This window comes from Leuresthes tenuis, unplaced genomic scaffold (genome assembly GCF_036924035.1).
Source record: "Leuresthes tenuis unplaced genomic scaffold, fLeuTen1.0.hap1 SCAF_17, whole genome shotgun sequence".
NCBI lineage: Eukaryota > Metazoa > Chordata > Actinopteri > Atheriniformes > Atherinopsidae > Leuresthes > Leuresthes tenuis.
The window spans coordinates 3,206,319-3,224,805 of record NW_027325371.1 but is presented as its reverse complement, the minus strand read 5'-3'; the positions used below and the strand labels follow the sequence as shown (position 1 = coordinate 3,224,805).

The window sequence follows — 18,487 nt, the reverse complement described above, 5'->3', positions numbered from 1 at the left end:
GATCATTTACTCTTAGATCATAACTCTCATTTACTGTCTTACAACAACCCTTAAATTATAGCTAAATATGAGTGTAAAGGTAAAACCAGTCGCGGGAAATGCGTTTTTCTGTTTTAAAAACATTTAAAACATTGGCCCCTATATTTTGAAAGGATCGCCGGAAGTGATACGCTGCTGTTGGTTCCACACTGCAGTTCCTCGCTGTTTCCACTAGAGGGCGACAGTGGGGCGTCTTATTTATGAATAATAGTAGAAAAGAGAACAGATGTGTAAATTAAAAGTTTAAAATGAGAAAACATTTGGATTCTTGTGGATTGTAAGAAAATAAGTAAAGATTTATATTTGTTTTGATATAATATTTTAAATCAAATGAGACTGAAACATGGCAGAACCTGACTTTATTGATCAAAATGTGACGGATGGCAGCAGTGAACACAGATGTAATACAGATGTTTGACCAGCAGGTGGCACTGCTTTGATGCTTCAGTCACCAGGAGCAGGAAAAGGTGTTTCTGAGGTTCTGTTTGCTGGTTTCAGGACCCGAACCAGACTCCTGCTGTGCTCCCAAAGGATGAATCCAGGTGAGCAGACAAACAAGGAAACATCGGATAAATTATGATATTTGGCGGCTGAAACTGGTCCACAAATGAGTCAGTGGTGGCGAATGAATCCTCCACCATTTAAGCTCTGTTTTCAGCATCATTCCACTATCTGTGCAGATTCCACTGATATGTATCCACTGCTCAGGTTTGTCATGTCATGAAAACATCACGCAGATAGAAAAGTCAACACATGAGGAGTAAAAACCTTTTATTTCTTGATCTAACGTTTATCCAAACAGAGTTTTACTGAGTTTAAGGCCCTGCACTCCCAACCAGAGACCAAAAACAGGCTAAAAGTGACAGCAGACAAAGAGAAAGGACAAATAATCACATGAATTTGTCATTAAAACAGTGAACAGACAGATTTTCATGCATCTGAGTCACTTATCCTCTGCAGACATGCTGAGTCAGCGTCCCCTTTAAACCTCAAACCTAGCTAAATTGTTCAGAAAATCCTCTCAATAGTGACAACTTTACATAAATGGAATAAAAAGAACGTATCGTGTCCTGAAATATGTGAAAAAATACCTAATTTATGTGCTTTTCTAACTGTTAAACAGCTCTTAAGTGACGGTGGTGCTCCTCTGCAGCGCCCCCTGGTGTGTGAACTTCTTTTAACCATTAAAACCATCATCTGGCTGCGAGTAAGTGCCAAAATGAGACATCAATCACAATCTCGTGGTGTTGATTCAAGACGAATAAGCAGTCAGAAGCCAACTCTAAGACTTGAGTTAAGAGACAATCCAGAAAACTGTTCACCTGAGCTTCTTGTTTGGTTATAAAATATTACAATGCTCCACAAAAATTAGGTAAAACCAAAGAAAGATGGGGATTGTTTGTTAATCTGCTGCTTACTGATTGTCTTTGCTGAACATTTACAACTTCCTGGTTTCATTTCCGCTGCTCTGAGGCTTTTTGGAGGAGTTTAAATAAAATACTGTCACCACAAACACAAAGAAAACGCACAGAAACGAGTGAACGAGGCTTTCAGAGTCACCAGTTCTGGTCCCATTCACCGAAAACTGTCTTATATTTGTGCTCCTTAACGTTCAAAACAGCCGGAGTTGTGAATACTGTCAGGATTGTCTTCAGAGTATCAGTTTGGTGACGGTTCAACCAGATGTTTCACAGATGTTTTTGAATACAATGTGGTGCATTTATGTTTGTAGCTTTTTCTGTGATAAAACTTCAATTCTGAAATGACTTCTGGACCTTTTAGTTTCATCTTGAATCTCTTTCTCTGAACCTTTAGCCCCAGTTTCTATGATGAGATCATTGGCAGGAATAAAATAGGCAAAAAAGGAAGGAAACAAGAAAAAGTGAGCGATATTTGCATGAAAGGCGTGTTGTTCCTCTGGGCCTGAGGGACCGTTTTCAGCTTAAAAACTCTGAAAGTTAAGTTAAGTTGAGCACAAGTCAACTGACTGAAGTAAGAGGCTGCAGTGAAATGTAGGAGGAATACTTTAAGGGGTTAAAAACAAGCCTACGTCTCATTTTAGACCTTTATGTTGACCCCAAAACCCTCAGCTAGGTTTGTTTTTTGCTTTTTTTTGTTGAACTGTCCCTTTTAACGTCAAACGGTTGTGGAAAGGAAGCAAAAGACACTTTCACAGTGATGATTTTCCTTGAGATAAGAAATGAAAAAAAGGCTGTGAAACTGTTAAAATAAGACAAACAGCCCAAATATGAAAAAAAAAAAACTCAAAAGCTGTAAACAACGACCAACTTTGTACGAAGGCCTTCTTATCAAACTGAAATGAAAACTCACCAACAGCTGGATCACAGCTGGCTGCACAAAGAGTCCGAACTTAACAGGATAAAACTCATTTCCTCCCAGAGAATCGCACGTTTACATCATCCGTTAAAAATGGGATCCCTCAGGGTTCCATCTCAGGCCCACTGCTTTTCTCCCCTCGTTTATCTTTAAAAGCACCTGAGGACGCTTCATTTGACCAAAACCTTAATGACGACCAACATTAGCGTGAACAACACACTAATAACGTGCACGTCTTTATAAATCTGGTCTTTTTACCAGCTCAGAACTCAAGTCGGATTAAAGCCTCGTTAGTCCTGCTTTCCACGACTATGGCACAACAGAAGAGACAAAATTAAAACTACGCATCTGACAGACGACAAACAAGCATCTGGGAATAAAAAAGGCGTAAACACTAAAATAAAGACCCTTTTCTGACGGATAAACTGACGTGCACACGCACGAGGACGCTCATTAAAACGCTCGTGCTGCTCTAATGTTCCCTCCGAGCTTCACACTTTTACCTAGTTTCATCTCTTTGCTGAACAGAATCAAAAAATCCGCTTTGCATTAGCGAGTTAGAACAGAAGCGTTCTTCACAGCTGTTGTCATGGTGATCTATGGCGTCTGGACAGATCCCAACAGAAATAAATGATAGCAAAAGTGTCTGGAATTCAGCTGTTGTCACAATGAGGACATTTTGGGGCGATGTTGGAGGTTTTTCCTCGTTTTTCCAGAGACCCTGAACGCACCTCGGATGTGAGAGGAAGAGATAACGGCGCCGAATGGAGGATCCGTTCTTCTAAAACACGAGTACTTTCCAGCCTGAGTGGGTGAAGGAGCAGCCGAAGAAGAGGCAGTCCACGGCCTGGTCCACCAGCCAATCGAAGACCACCTCCCGGTTCCCTGAGCCGATGGTCACCCTCAGCTTGAAGTTGCCGCCTTCGCTCAGGTTGTTGTTGCTGATGGGGAACAGGCTCACCACCTCCATGTCAAAGGTCACGGCGGAGCCGACGGTGATGGCGGGCAGCTGGTTGGTCATCTCTTTACCGTTGACAAAAACCGCACCTGAAAGGAAAAAATAGGCGTTCATTTCACTCCTGGAAGGAGAATGTACCTCAGCGTCCTGTGGCCGGACAAAGCTTAGGGAGCGACAGCGAACCGGCGCCACCAGCAGCCGTCATTTAACTTTATCACACTCCGCCATAAAGGTAGTTCCCATACGGGAACTAGCTAACTGGCCCCGCCCACATCTACTCTTACAGTAAGATGTAAACATCTGAACCATCATCTGCCGCTTTTCCGGGGGTCTGGAAAGCAGGAGCGAGTGCAGCTGAACCAGACTCCGCCCACAGGCTTCCTGGAAAACCTGCTCAACCCTAAGACCCAGAAACCAAGCAAACACCATCCATCCATCCATCATCTACCACTTATCCGGGGGTCGGGTCGTGGGGGCAGCAGCTTTAACAGAGAAACCCAGACGTCTCTGTCCCCGGCCACTTCCTCCAGCTCTTCCGGGGGGACCCCGAGGCGTTCCCAGGCCAGCCGAGAGACATAGTCTCTCCAATGTGTCCTGGGTCTTCCCCGGGTCTCCTCCCAGTGGGACGGGCCCTGAACACCTCACCAGGGAGGTGTCCAGGGGGCATCCTAACCAGATGCCACCTCATCTGGCTCCTCTCAATGCGGAGGAGCAGCGGTTCTACTCCGAGCTCCTCCCGGGTGACTGAGCTTCTCACCCTATCTCTAAGGGAGAGCCCAGAAGCCCATTTCCTTCGCTTGTATTCATGATCTCGTTCTTTCGGTCTCTACCCACAGCTCATGACCATAGGAGAGGATGGGAACGTAGATTGACCAGTAAATAGAGAGCTTCGCCTTCTGGCTCAGCTCCTTCTTCACATCGACGGGTCGGTGCAGAGCAACACTGCAGACGCTGGACCGATCCGCCGTCAATCTCAGGCTCCATTCGTCCCTCACTGTGAACAAGACCCAGAGATACTTGAACTCCTCCACTTGGGGAAGGATCTCATTCCCGACCCGGAGAGAGCGTTCCACCCTTTTCCGGCTGAGAACCATAGTCTCGGATTCGGATTTGGAGGCGCCTAGAAATTCTGTCCATAAAAGGTAGGAACAGAATCGGTGACAAAGGGCAGCCCTGACGGAGTCCAACTCTCACCGGAAACGTATCCGACTTACTGCCGGCAATGCGGACCAAACTCTGGCACCGGTCCTACAGAGACCGAACGGCCCCTATCAAGGGCTCCGGTGCAGGCCATGGTCATCTCCCGCCTTCACTACTGCAACGCTCTCCTAACTGGTTTCCTAACTGGCCTCCTAACTGCTCTCCTAACTGGTCTCCTAACTGGTCTCCTAACTGGTTTCCTAACTGGTCTCCTAACTGGTTTCCTAACTGGTCTCCTAACTGCTCTCCTAACTGCTCTCCTAACTGGTTTCCTAACTGGTCTCCTAACTGCTCTCCTAACTGCTCTCCTAACTGGTTTCCTAACTGGTTTCCTAACTGGTCTCCTAACTGGTTTCCTAACTGGCCTCCTAACTGCTCTCCTAACTGGTTTCCTAACTGGCCTCCTAACTGCTCTCCTAACTGGTCTCCTAACTGGTCTCCTAACTGGTTCCTAACTGGTCTCCTAACTGGTCTCCTAACTGGTCTCCTAACTGGTTTCCTAACTGGTCTCCTAACTGGTTTCCTAACTGGTCTCCTAACTGCTCTCCTAACTGCTCTCCTAACTGGTTTCCTAACTGGTTTCCTAACTGGTCTCCTAACTGGTTTCCTAACTGGTCTCCTAACTGGTTTCCTAACTGCTCTCCTAACTGCTCTCCTAACTGGTCTCCTAACTGGTCTCCTAACTGGTTTCCTAACTGGTTTCCTAACTGGTCTCCTAACTGGTCTCCTAACTGGTTTCCTAACTGGTCTCCTAACTGGTTTCCTAACTGGTTTCCTAACTGGTCTCCTAACTGGTCTCCTAACCCTCCAGGATGTAAACTTCTGAACCATAATGCGACTCAAGAAGAAGAAGAAGAGGAAGCTAATTTACACGAGATCACAAGCGAGGCTATCGGAGTGGTAACGACGACACTTTCTGTGTCAGAAAGACAGTTTTTGGTCCATTTAACATCACCATCAACCCAACATGCGTGTTTTTGGACAGTCGGAGGCCCAAGGCTCAGCCTGCCTGCGTCGGCTTACCATTGGTGGAAATGCAGACAGCCTGGTCCCGCTGAAGTGACTCCTCCCCCCTCTCGCTGTCAATGCAAACGCCCAGGCTGTCCCGCCGATCCATCTGACCCGCCGCAGAGATCCTACAGACACAAAAACGTGGTTAAACTACAGCGGATTTCCCCATTTCCCAGTCCGGGAGAGTAAAGGTGTGCATACTTGAAGGTGAGCGTCTGGCCACAGAAGTAGGTCGGGACGCTGGAGTAGAGGACGGGGCAGCGGGTCTGGGAGGAGTCATTGCGCAGGGCGATGTTTTTCCTGCTGCTCAGGATGTAACCTTCAGTCCCTGAACGCCACTCTGGATGACAAGAAAACAAACAAACAGCTGATGAACAAAGGCAGTTGTGGGACTCTGTGTTGTTGCTTCTCTCCTAGAATATGAAATATGTCGCTCCGAGGTGTCGACGCTCCACGGCCTCCACGGCTGCTCTGTGGTATGTGGCGCCAGGACGCCAGCAGGCCAGACTCGTTTCAGAGGTTTGGTTCATCGAACATCTTCTCCACTGATGGGGAGCACCACCCAAGCTTTCTCCTCATCCGTCCAGAACCGTTTGGGTCCAGTTAGAGTCTCCTACATCCAACACGCCAACCTCTCCCATCCTGCCTAAGTTTCATTTAAGGTTCCCTGAAGGTAAAACAGCATTATTGCATCTCTTTTACCTCATTTTGACCAATTTGAACCGAGCCAGTTCAGATTAATTCAGACTAAGAACTGGTTTGCTTATAAATACCTTATAAAAAGTTATTTTAGCCCTAATTAAGGCAAATTCCATCCTCTGAAATGTGTCTCTCCACCCTGAAACTACTGAAACTTCAGCTGTATTAAATCAAAGCCCATCTATGTTATACACTTAAGAACCAAAAGGGTTTTGGGTGTTTTTCTTTGCCTTGGAATACATTTGCTGTGAAACAATCAGATTTTATTGCTCTATTTTCACTGTTCTGAGTAGTTTATACTCTCTTATCACATAAAAAGGAGCTAAAAGATCATTTTAGTCCTGTGTTTGTTGCATATCCTCTAAATTCTGAGGTTGAGAGAATATTAGGCTAATTTAGTTGGTTGAAACGTGTAGCTGCACCCCAATTACCTCAAATTCTGGCAATGTTACACATTTCTAAAGACTTTTAGGTGTTTTCAATTTAAGTTTTATGGCAAAACAGCTGTTAAAAATCTTAAATTAACGTCCTATTGCTCTGATTTAATTACCGAGTCTTTTATTCATTCTCAAATGTTACCAAGAGCAACAACCATTCATTCAGTCATAAAATTCACAGATTCTAGGAGAAACTTTGGATATTAAACCTTAGATGACTGAGACAGAAAGATGGAATTAAAACCCTGAATATTTGATCAATCAAAAAGGATCCGGGTCCTTTTCTGGGGCTAAAACTTCTCTCCTGGACTCTTTTTTTGGCCTCAATCGATGAAAGGACCCCCTAAAAGAACCAGGTTCCTGAAAAGGTTGGAGCCCAGTGGTCACAAAGTCCTAAAGATGCGGTTGGTCACCATCATCCCAATCCCAGTCTCTGATGGAAGCAGTTTTACTCAAAGAGTTTGACCTCAGGAAGCCTCTGTTCCTTAGAACTCAAAAATGCAAAGAAACGATAATCTATTAACACCTTGAAAAAAGCCCTGAATGTGCCTTTGGTGTTATTCTGGAACCGGTTATCCCAAAATATACAAAACTGGTTCGAGTTTCAGTGATTTCTACAAGTCAGAACTGGAGCTGCCTCGGCTGAGAAGAGATGAACGTAAAAACATCTCCTGTGACGGCTGCACCTACAGCTAAACAGTCGGTAACCCCCGACACTTTCAGTTGTGTTCTGTGTATCCTTTGATGTAATTTTGTTTACATATTTGGTTAAACTTAGTTTAAATACTTTATTTCTGTTTGTCAGCGGCACATTTAGATCTAATTGTATTTTCAACTTTGTTAAATCTGTTTTATATGTTAAACCTGTTTTCTTTTCTTCTATTGGTGCTGGGGGGGGGCATGTGAGAGCTGGGGGGGGGGGCAAAAGTGAGCATAAGCTGCAGGCACAGGAAGTGCAATGAGCCTGTACCAAGGCAGCTTCATCGGGGGGGGGCACGGTGTAGTTTACATCCTTTAGATGTTAAGATGTATTCCTTTAGATTTACAAGTAATTTGTTTATTTAGTTATTTAGTTAATTCTTTGTTTGAGTGATTATTAAATTAACTGTTAGGTTCTGTTTCTTTATTTGTTAGTATGTGTTACCCCCCCCCTCTTGTGTTCAAAATTGGTCTGATCAGCCAGTATTTAAGTTCTCCTTGGTTTCCTGTTTGGTTCTGTGTTAAGTTACTTAACAGTTGGTTTGAAGTTATGACTTTACTTTGTTTTGTTCATTTTCTTTTAAGGGCCCTGATATTATGTTCTTTGGGTAAATAAAACCCGTTTTTCTGTCCCTCACAATCTGCATGACTTTATAATTATCTGTTTTGCTGCTGCAGGAACTGTGGCGACAGGCTGAAGTTACGGTAATGAGGAAGTACAACCTGGCCAAATAAAAAAAACAGGGTTTAACTCATCAGATCATCTGAAGTCGCTTCTGTTCTTGTCTAAATTCAGAAAACTTCCTGTGCACAAAAACTGAGGTCAGCCGACAACCTGAATTACACAGAACAGATATTTCACATATTCCAAGATGAGATGTCAGTGTTTTCAGTCTGTTTTTCAGTCAGTTTTCAGTCTGTTTTTCAGTCAGTTTTCTGTCAGTTTTCAGTCATTTTTTCAGTCAGTTTACAGTCAGTTTTCAGTCAGTTTTCAGTCATTTTTTCAGTCAGTTTACAGTCAGTTTTCAGTCAGTTTTCAGTCATTTTTTCAGTCAGTTTTCAGTCAGTTTTCAGTCTGTTTTCAGTCAGTTTTCAGTCAGTTTTCAGTCAGTTTTCAGTCAGTTTTCAGTCAGTTTTTCAGTCAGTTTTCAGTCATTTTTTCAGTCATTTTTCAGTCAGTTTTCAGTCAGTTTTTCAGTCAGTTTTCAGTCAGTTTTCAGTCAGTTTTCAGTCAGTTTTTCAGTCAGTTTTTCAGTCAGTTTTCAGTCAGTTTTCAGTCAGTTTTCAGTCATTTTTTCAGTCATTTTTTCAGTCATTTTTCAGTCATTTTTTCAGTCATTTTTTCAGTCAGTTTTCAGTCAGTTTTCAGTCAGTTTTTCAGTCAGTTTTCAGTCAATTTTCATCGGGTTTTAACGTCACCGAGCATCTGCTTTAGTTTTATAAAGCTGCTTTGTCCTTTCCTCTGCCATCAACATGTTTTTCACTGCACGAGTTCAACAAAGGCGTCCTCAGAGGGTCGCCGTGACACCGCTGCCTACCGTGCGGTGCCAGGGTGGTGTATCCCGTCTGGGGGATGCTCCAGGGGCTCCACTCTGTGCGACCCTCCCCGCGGGCGCAGACCCTGAACAGGTAATCTGTGTGAGGGTCCAGGTGGAGAACCAAGAACTCGCAGTCCCGACCGATGTAGGCGTCCTCGTACTGGCTCCCCCCGCTGCCAGACCGCCGGTACTGCATCCGGTAATCTGCTGCTGCAAAGTCCTCATCCACCTGATACAAAAAAAAAGGAAAAGTCTTTATTTTAAGGTATTTATGGGAACATTTCTCTGCATTTAGACTCATGGTGGAACATTCCCCAAGAAACAGGAACCTTTGATGGAACCAGGTGTTTCCACCAGGGTTTGAAGGGAGATAATTAAATCTTTTAAAGTTTAGAAACTTCAGTGTACGGCTTTAAGAACATGCTTTAATTTTCTGTCACATTGCTGAATATATATGGTTAACTGCAAACATTTTGTTCAACTTTGAAGGTAAAATCCCTTCTTCCTGTTCCTGGGAGCAGATATCAGGGCGTCTGGAGTCACCAGCAGGTGTAAAACTCCCCAAAAACACAACCCTGGTATTTATTTAGCTCCCCTTTGTTTGAAAGTTCCTCATTTCACTCCTTAAGTTGGCTCCGCCTCCTCTGCTAAGCCCAGCCCACGCACATCCACCCTGCTGGGCGGATGAAGCCAGCTTCTGGTGGAAATGTTCTGCTGTCAGCTGCACTGAGGAGCATGCATCTTCCATCCAGCAGCAGCCTCAGAGGATATAAGAGCCCAGTGGATAAACTATATCTGAGGCTAATGTTCCAGCAGAGTTAGCTAAAGACTGTGAATGTGCAGCAAACACTTTTCATCCCACTGTTTTAACAACTTGGTCCAGTTCAACGCTGGACTGAAGGAACTGAGCCACAAAGAGGATCAGTTCCAACTCTCAGAGCCTGAACTTCAGAGCAGGGAAATGGAAGCATCTGAGAAATAACTCCTCATGGTTTATTTATTGATTTATTTCTTCCTTTAGCAGCAGCTAACGCTAACAGCTAACGCTAACAGCTTAGCTAATGAAGATGACGTAGACCAACTTCTAAGGAGTTATTGCTGTTCCTTTCTGAAAGATGAACATTATTGTTCCCACTTTACTTTGTTAGCTGAAGCTAACGCTAACAGCTTAGCTAATGAAGATGACGTACACCAACTTCTAAGGAGTTCCTGCTGTTCCTTTCTGAAAGATGAACATTATTGTTCCCACATTACTTTGTTAGCTGAAGCTTTCTAGCTGAACGGTTCTGTTCTGTAACTCAGACAACCTGCAGCTGTGTTTAAGGTGTGTTTCCAACACAACACCAGTCCTCTCCTCACTCTCACTGCTACATTGAACGCCGTGTACCGCTCTGGGTGTGTTAGCGTTACATTATCAGCATGTTTCTGATAAAGATGCAGGTCTCCAGGTACAACTGTTTAATGAGGTTAATATATCCAAAATGTTTAAACGCAGTAATTAACGGAACACATGCATTACTACGAGTTATGCTGTGCACATCTTGGTCCATTACTGTTGATGAGAAAGCATTGTTTGCTAGCATCTGCTGCTAATTTACAGCTAATTACTAAATTACAGCTAACTGCTAACTTACAGCTAACTGCTAATTTACAGCTAACTGCTAGCTTAAAGTTAACTGCTAGCTTACAGCTAACTGCTAACTTACAGCTAACTGCAAACTTACAGCTAACTGCTAAATTACAGCTAACTGCTATATTTATGTTTATGTTTATGTATTTAGCAGACGCTTTTATCCAAAGCGACTTACAAATGAAGATTTAACAAGCTATATAAAGCTAACAATAAACTACATAGAAGGAACCCAGGAGTCCGACTCTGTCAGAGGTGACAGAGTAGAGATAGGGTGCAGGCATAGAAGGAAGTGCAGAAAGATAAAGTGCAGAGATAGAGGGGGTAGGGAACTGCTAACTTACAGCTAACTGCTAAATTACAGCTAACTGCTAGCTTACAGCTAACTGCTAACTTACAGCTAACTGCAAACTTACAGCTAACTGCAAACTTACAGCTAACTGCTAAATTACAGCTAACTGCTAGCTTACAGCTAACTGCTAACTTACAGCTAACTGCAAACTTACAGCTAACTGCAAACTTACAGCTAACTGCTAGCTTACAGCTAACTGCTAAACTGTTTCCCTCTGGGATCAATAGAGGAACTATAGATAAATATGTATAAAGTTGGAGTGTTTTTGGTGTGACTGCAGGAATAGCTTCATTATGTCTGTGTTTACTGGTTGGAGTAGCTGCTGACCTTTAGCAGAGCTGTTTCATTCGGGGTCAGAAAGAGCGTCACTGTGCTTAAACCAACAAGTACTTTGACAGAAGCCTGTCCCATACCTCTAAATAAATTGTTTCTAATCGTTAAAAAAGGGCATAAAAAGTCCCGTTGAAGTAGTTTATTCCCGTTATCTGCTCACCTTACACCAGCGGACCAGGATGCTGCCCGGTCTCTCCTGCAGCTCCTCTATCTGGACCGGCGGATGGGAGGAGACGGCGCCGTGGCGGGACACCCGGTCCCTGAGCAGACCCAGCAGGGAGTCATCCAGCTGGGCTGAAACGCACGGCACGTCCACCAACGCTGGAACCTCTGGCAGGCTGGAAGACATCTGTTTTTAGCACGTATTTCCTCCGGTAACTGCAGTTATACAGCGACAGTCTGCCCTACCTGTCCAGCTGTATGTGCATGGCCTTCTTGGTAAAACTGCCCAGTTTGTCCTCCTTCTCCCCCAGACCACAACGCAGCGCTGCCTCTCCTGCGGACAGATTACCACCAAGAAAAACCTCTTTCAGTTCTCTCAACAGCAGCCAAACTGCAGCTAACTTCCTTCCTCAAAAAGAGGACAGATGTGCAGATGTTGTCATGGCGCCCACCCTCTCTCAGCAGCTCGTCGGCTTGGCCCACGCCGTGCTCGATGAGGCTCTGACAGTCATCCAGAGGCTTGATGCTGCTCGCCTCGATGGCGTCCACCTCGGCGAGCAGGTTGGCCAGCCGCTCCACCAGCAACCGGCTCGCTGCCGCCTGCAGTTCCGCAAAGTGCCTCCGGAGGGCCTCGCGGGCCTGACCCGAGCTGCCCCGAACCTGAGGAACAGAGGAGGACGAGGTGAGGAAGACCTGAGTTTCACAAACATCCGCCAGATGTTTTTAGTTAAAAAAACTGGCCCCAAATAAAAGCAACCAACAAAAATCCCTGCTCCACCACACAGCTGGGAGATGATCTCCCTCTCGGAGCTTTAAACTTTATCGCTGAACCGGTCCTCAGCTTTAAGTTCACACATCTGGACTCAAAGGTCCCGCTGCAGGTCCAGAGGTTTCAAATAAGTCTGATTAGAAATGTTGAAAGCAGGTTCAACACATCCAGGGTCATATCTGGCTCAACAACAGATGCAGCTCAGCAGCATCACGATGCTGGTTAGCAGCTCTTTGGGTCCAGTCAGGCTCCTTTAAAAAGGGAAGATTTAATTCTTAAAGCAGTGATCGCTGCCTTATTGGAAGGAGGGAGCTGACTAAACCAATTTAAGTTGCTTTAATATCAGTTTAAACCAATTCAAGATGCTTTAATATCAGTTTAAACTAATTTAAGTTGCTTTAATAACAGTTTAAACCAGTTTAAGATGCTTTAATACCAGTTTGTGATGCTTTAATACCAGTTTAAACAAATTTAAGTTGTTTTAATATCAGTTTAAACCAGTTTAAGATGCTTTAATATCAGTTTGTGATGCTTTAATACCAGTTTAAACCAATTGAAGTTGCTTTAATAGCAGTTTAAACCAGTTTAAGATGCTTTAATACCAGTTTGTGATGCTTTAATACCACTTTAAACAAATTTAAGATGCTTTAATACCAGTTTAAACCAGTTTAAGATGCTTTAATACCAGTTTAAACCAGTTTAAGATGCTTTAATATCAGTTTAAACCAGTTTAAGATGCTTTAATACCAGTTTGTGATGCTTTAATACCACTTTAAACAAATTTAAGATGCTTTAATACCAGTTTAAACAAATTTAAGTTGCTTTAATATCAGTTTAAGTTGTTTTAATATCAGTTTAAACAAGTTTAAGATGCTTTAATACCAGTTTAAGACGTGTTAATACCAGTTTAAACAAATTTAAGTTGCTTTAATATCAGTTTAAACCAGTTTAAGATGCTTTAATACCAGTTTAAACAAATTTAAGTTGTTTTAATATCAGTTTAAACCAGTTTAAGATGCTTTAATACCAGTTTGAGATGCTTTAATACCAGTTTAAACCAATTTAAGTTGCTTTAATATCAGTTTAAACCAGTTCAAGATGCTTTAATATCAGTTTAAACAAATTTAAGTTGTTTTAATATCAGTTTAAACCAGTTTAAGATGCTTTAATACCAGTTTGAGATGCTTTAATACCAGTTTAAACCAATTTAAGTTGCTTTAATATCAGTTTAAACCAGTTCAAGATGCTTTAATATCAGTTTGTGATGCTTTAATACCAGTTTAAACACATTTCCGTTCCTTTAATATCAATTTAAACCAGTTTGTGATGCTTTAATACCAGTTTAAACAAATTTAAGTTGTTTTAATATCAGTTTAAACCAGTTTAAGATGCTTTAATACCAGTTTGTGATGCTTTAATACCAGTTTAAACAAATTGAAGTTGCTTTAATATCAGTTTAAACCAGTTTAAGATGCTTTAATATCAGTTTAAACCAGTTTAAGATGCTTTAATACCAGTTTGAGGACCAATAAAGGGTGACCGCTGCCTTATTGGAAGGAGGGAGCTGACTCCAGAGGAGAGGAGCCTGAACACTAAAGGCTCTGCCTCCCAATCTGGAGCTTACAGCTGAGAGCAAAGGGATCTTTTGGGGTGAAATGTGAAAGATCTCATTGTTCCCCAAATGGCCACGAAGAGCTTTATCCGTAATAAGAGGAATGTTTAGGGCCGAAGCAGGAGAAATGTGATCTCTCTTGGCAGAACACGTCAGAACTCTGGCAGCAGCATCGTGGATCAACTGGAAGATTCTCAGGGAACCACAATGTGTTACAAATTATGGTGCCGGCAGGATTTCAGTTAAATAAACATTGGGGTGGTAGTTCCTCTGTGGAGGTTTTAGCTTATGTTGGTTATTCTGTCTGTTTCCATCACTCATAATCAATCTCAAACTAGTATTTAGCAGTTTCCCTTTATTTCGGCTCACCTGTCTCAGTATTTAGTTTGTACCAGTTTATCAATTCAAGATGCTTTAATACCAGTTTGTGATGTTTTAATACCAGTTTAAACCAATTTAAGTTGCTTTAATATCAGTTTAAACCAGTTCAAGATGCTTTAATACCAGTTTAAGCAAATTTAAGTTGCTTTAATATCAGTTTAAACCAGTTTAAGATGCTTTAATACCAGTTTGAGATGCTTTAATACCAGTTTAAACCAATTTAAGATGATTTAATACCAGTTTAAACAAATTTAAGTTGCTTTAATATCAGTTTAAACCAGTTTAAGATGCTTTAATACCAGTTTAAGATGCTTTAATACCAGTTTGAGGACCAATAAAAGGGTGACCGCTGCCTTATTGGAAGGAGGGAGCTGACTCCAGAGGAGAGGAGCCTGAACACTAAAGGCTCTGCCTCCCAATCTGGAGCTTACAGCTGAGAGCAAAGGGATCTTTTGGGGTGAAATGTGAAAGATCTCATTGTTCCCCAAATGGCCACGAAGAGCTTTATCCGTAATAAGAGGAATTTTTAGGGCCGAAGCAGGAGAAATGTGATCTCTCTTGGCAGAACACGTCAGAACTCTGGCAGCAGCATCGTGGATCAACTGGAAGATTCTCAGGGAACCACAATGTGTTACAAATTATGGTGCCGGCAGGATTTCAGTTAAATAAACATTGGGGTGGTAGTTCCTCTGTGGAGGTTTTAGCTTATGTTGGTTATTCTGTCTGTTTCCATCACTCATAATCAATCTCAAACTAGTATTTAGCAGTTTCCCTTTATTTCGGCTCACCTGTCTCAGTATTTAGTTTGTACCAGTTTATCAATTCAAGATGCTTTAATACCAGTTTGTGATGTTTTAATACCAGTTTAAACCAATTTAAGTTGCTTTAATATCAGTTTAAACCAGTTCAAGATGCTTTAATACCAGTTTAAGCAAATTTAAGTTGCTTTAATATCAGTTTAAACCAGTTTAAGATGCTTTAATACCAGTTTGAGATGCTTTAATACCAGTTTAAACCAATTTAAGATGATTTAATACCAGTTTAAACAAATTTAAGTTGCTTTAATATCAGTTTAAACCAGTTTAAGATGCTTTAATAACAGTTTGTACCAGTTTGCGATGCTTTAATACCGGTTTGTACCAGTTTGAGATGATTTAATACCAGTTTGTGATGCTTTAATACCAGTTTAAACAGATTTAAGTTGCTTTAATATCAGTTTAAACCAGTTTAAGATGCTTTAATACCAGTTTGTAACAATTTGAGATGCTTTAATATCAGTTTGAGATGATTTAATACCAGTTTAAACAAATTTAAGTTGCTTTAATACCAGTTTGTACCAATTTAGGTTGCTTTAATATCTGTTTGTATCAGTTTAAGATGCTTTAATACCAGTTTACGGTGCAGTTTAAGCCAATCTTAGTTGCTTTAATATCAGTTTAAGATGCTTTAATACCAGTTTAAACCAATTTAAGTTGCTTTAAGACTCATTTTCAACAGTTTAATTCACTGATTAATGCCTTGGAACACTGGATAGTCCAGATGGATGCAGTTCTGGATGGCCACCATGTCCCAACCAGGCTGTGACATGAGCAAGAAGATGGCGGAGTGATGTTTTGGGCTGGAATAAAAAGCCTGAAAGTGTCAAAATGACCTCAAATGCAAAATGTGTGGAGTTCTTAACTGACCATTTCCTGCCATAGTACAAAAAGAAGAACTGTGCCTTCTGCAGCGAAATCATTTTCATGCAAACCAATGTACTATCCTCAAGAACCACTGAATCTTTGGCTGCTGTGGGTATAACTCACGCCTGACCTCAACCCTATTAATCCTGTGGAGGATCCTGAAGAGGGAGATCTATGAGGGAGGGTGGCAGCATACCTCCAAACAGCAGCTCTGGGGCAGAAACCATCCGTGGACATACAAGCTCCACAAATGAGCGAGTTGTTAGGCTGATATCGAAGAAGAAGGGCTGCTATGTTAACATGAAACTTGATCGGTAAAGATGGGTTATGATTAAAAAAGCATTTGTTATGTGTAATAACTTGGAAAGTTACCAGTTTGTGATGCTTTAATACCAGTTTAAACAAATTGAAGTTGCTTTAATAGCAGTTTAAACCAGTTGAAGATGCTTTAATATCAGTTTGTGATGCTTTAATACCAGTTTAAACAAATTTAAGTTGTTTTAATATCAGTTTAAAATAGTTTAAGACGCTTTAATACCAGTTTGTGATGCTTTAATACCAGTTTAAACAGATTTAAGTTGGTTTAATATCAGTTTAAACCAGTTTAAGATGCTTTAATAACAGTTTGTACCAGTTTGCAATGCTTTAATACCGGTTTGTACCAGTTTGAGATGATTTAATACCAGTTTATACAAATTTAAGTTGCTTTAATACCAGTTTGTACCAATTTAGGTTGCTTTAATATCCGTTTGTATCAGTTACAGATGCTTTAATACCAGTTTACGAAGCAGTTTAAGCCAATCTTAGTTGTTTTAATATCAGTTTAAGATGCTTTAATACCAGTTTAAACCAATTTAAGTTGCTTTAAGACTCATTTTCAACAGTTTAATTCACTGATTAATGCCTTGGAACACTGGATAGTCCAGATGGATGCAGTTCTGGATGGCTGGTGGATGGCCACCATGTCCCAACAAGGCTGTGACATCAGCAAGAAGATGGCTGAGTGATGTTTTGGGCTGGAATAAAAGGCAGTGAGATGAAAGTGTCAAAATGACCTCAAATGCAAAATGTGTGGAGTTCCTAACTGACCATTTCCTGCCATAGTACAAAAAGAAGAACTGTGCCTTCTGCAGTGAAATCATTTTCATGCAAACCAATGTACTATCCTCAAGAACCACTGAATCTTTGGCTGCTGTGGGTATAACTCACCCCTGACCTCAACCCTATTAATCCTGTGGAGGATCCTGAAGAGGGAGATCTATGAGGGAGGGTGGCAGCATACCTCCAAACAGCAGCTCTGGGGCAGAAACCATCCGTGGACATACAAGCTCCACAAATGAGCGAGTTGTTAGGCTGATATCGAAGAAGAAGGGCTGCTATGTTAACATGAAACTTGATCGGTAAAGATGGGTTATGATTAAAATAGCATTTGTTATGTGTAATAACTTGGAAAGTTACCAGTTTGTGATGCTTTAATATCAGTTTAAACCAGTTTAAGTTGCTTTAATATCAGTTTAAACCAGTTTAAGATGCTTTAATACCAGTTTAAACAAATTGAGGTTGCTTTAATATCAGTTTAAACCAGTTTAAGTTGCTTTAATATCAGTTTAAACCAGTTGAAGATGCTTTAATACCAGTTTGTGATGCTTTAATACCAGTTTAAACCAATTGAAGTTGCTTTAATAGCAGTTTAAACCAGTTGAAGATGCTTTAATACCAGTTTGTGATGCTTTGATACCAGTTTAAACAAATTGAGGTTGCTTTAATATCAGTTTAAACCAGTTTAAGTTGCTTTAATATCAGTTTAAACTAGTTTAAGATGCTTTAATACCAGTTTGTGATGCTTTAATACCAGTTTAAACAAATTGAGGTTGCTTTAATATCAGTTTAAACCAGTTTAAGTTGCTTTAATATCAGTTTAAACCAGTTTAAGATGCTTTAATACCAGTTTGTGGCAGCTCTGGGGTAGAAACCATCCGTGGACATACAAGCTCAACAAATGAGCGAGTTGTTAGGCTGATATCTAAGAAGAAGGGCTGCTATGTTAACATGAAACTTGATCGGTAAAGATGGGTTATGATTAAAATAGCATTTGTTATGTGTAATAACTTGGAAAGTTACCAGTTTGTGATGCTTTAATACCAGTTTAAACAAATTGAAGTTGCTTTAATATCAGTTTAAACCAGTTTAAGATGCTTTAATACCAGTTTGTGATGCTTTGATACCAGTTTAAACAAATTTAAGTTGCTTTAATATCAGTTTAAACCAGTTTAAGATGCTTTAATACCAGTTTGTGATGCTTTAATACCAGTTTAAACAAATTGAAGTTGCTTTAATATCAGTTTAAACCAGTTTAAGATGCTTTAATACCAGTTTGTGATGCTTTAATACCAGTTTAAACAAATTGAAGTTGCTTTAATATCAGTTTCTACCAGTTTGAGATGCTTTAATACCAGTTTAAACCAATTTAAGATGCTTTAATACCAGTTTGTGATGCTTTAATACCAGTTTAAACAAATTTAAGTTGCTTTAATATCAGTTTAAACCAGTTTAAGATGCTTTAATATCAGTTTGAGATGCTTTAATACCAGTTTAAACAAATTGAAGTTGCTTTAATAGCAGTTTAAACCAGTTGAAGATGCTTTAAT

At 41.1% G+C, this 18,487-nt stretch overlaps 1 protein-coding gene across 1 annotated transcript in view; it reads right to left on the bottom strand.

Annotated features, from left to right (window-relative positions):
• Positions 1–793: 793 nt before the first annotated feature.
• The window catches only part of crlf3 (cytokine receptor-like factor 3), a 31,667-nt gene continuing 13,973 nt past the window's right edge, over positions 794–18,487 (bottom strand). The window contains exons 3-9 of the mRNA XM_072368740.1: positions 11,848–12,055; positions 11,642–11,729; positions 11,394–11,571; positions 8,919–9,147; positions 5,747–5,885; positions 5,558–5,670; positions 794–3,423 (exon numbers count right to left, since the gene is read on the bottom strand). Of these exons, the coding sequence (XP_072224841.1) occupies positions 3,158–3,423; positions 5,558–5,670; positions 5,747–5,885; positions 8,919–9,147; positions 11,394–11,571; positions 11,642–11,729; positions 11,848–12,055 (1,221 nt within the window). The 3' untranslated portion in view covers positions 794–3,157. The remainder of the gene's footprint in view (positions 3,424–5,557; positions 5,671–5,746; positions 5,886–8,918; positions 9,148–11,393; positions 11,572–11,641; positions 11,730–11,847; positions 12,056–18,487) is intronic.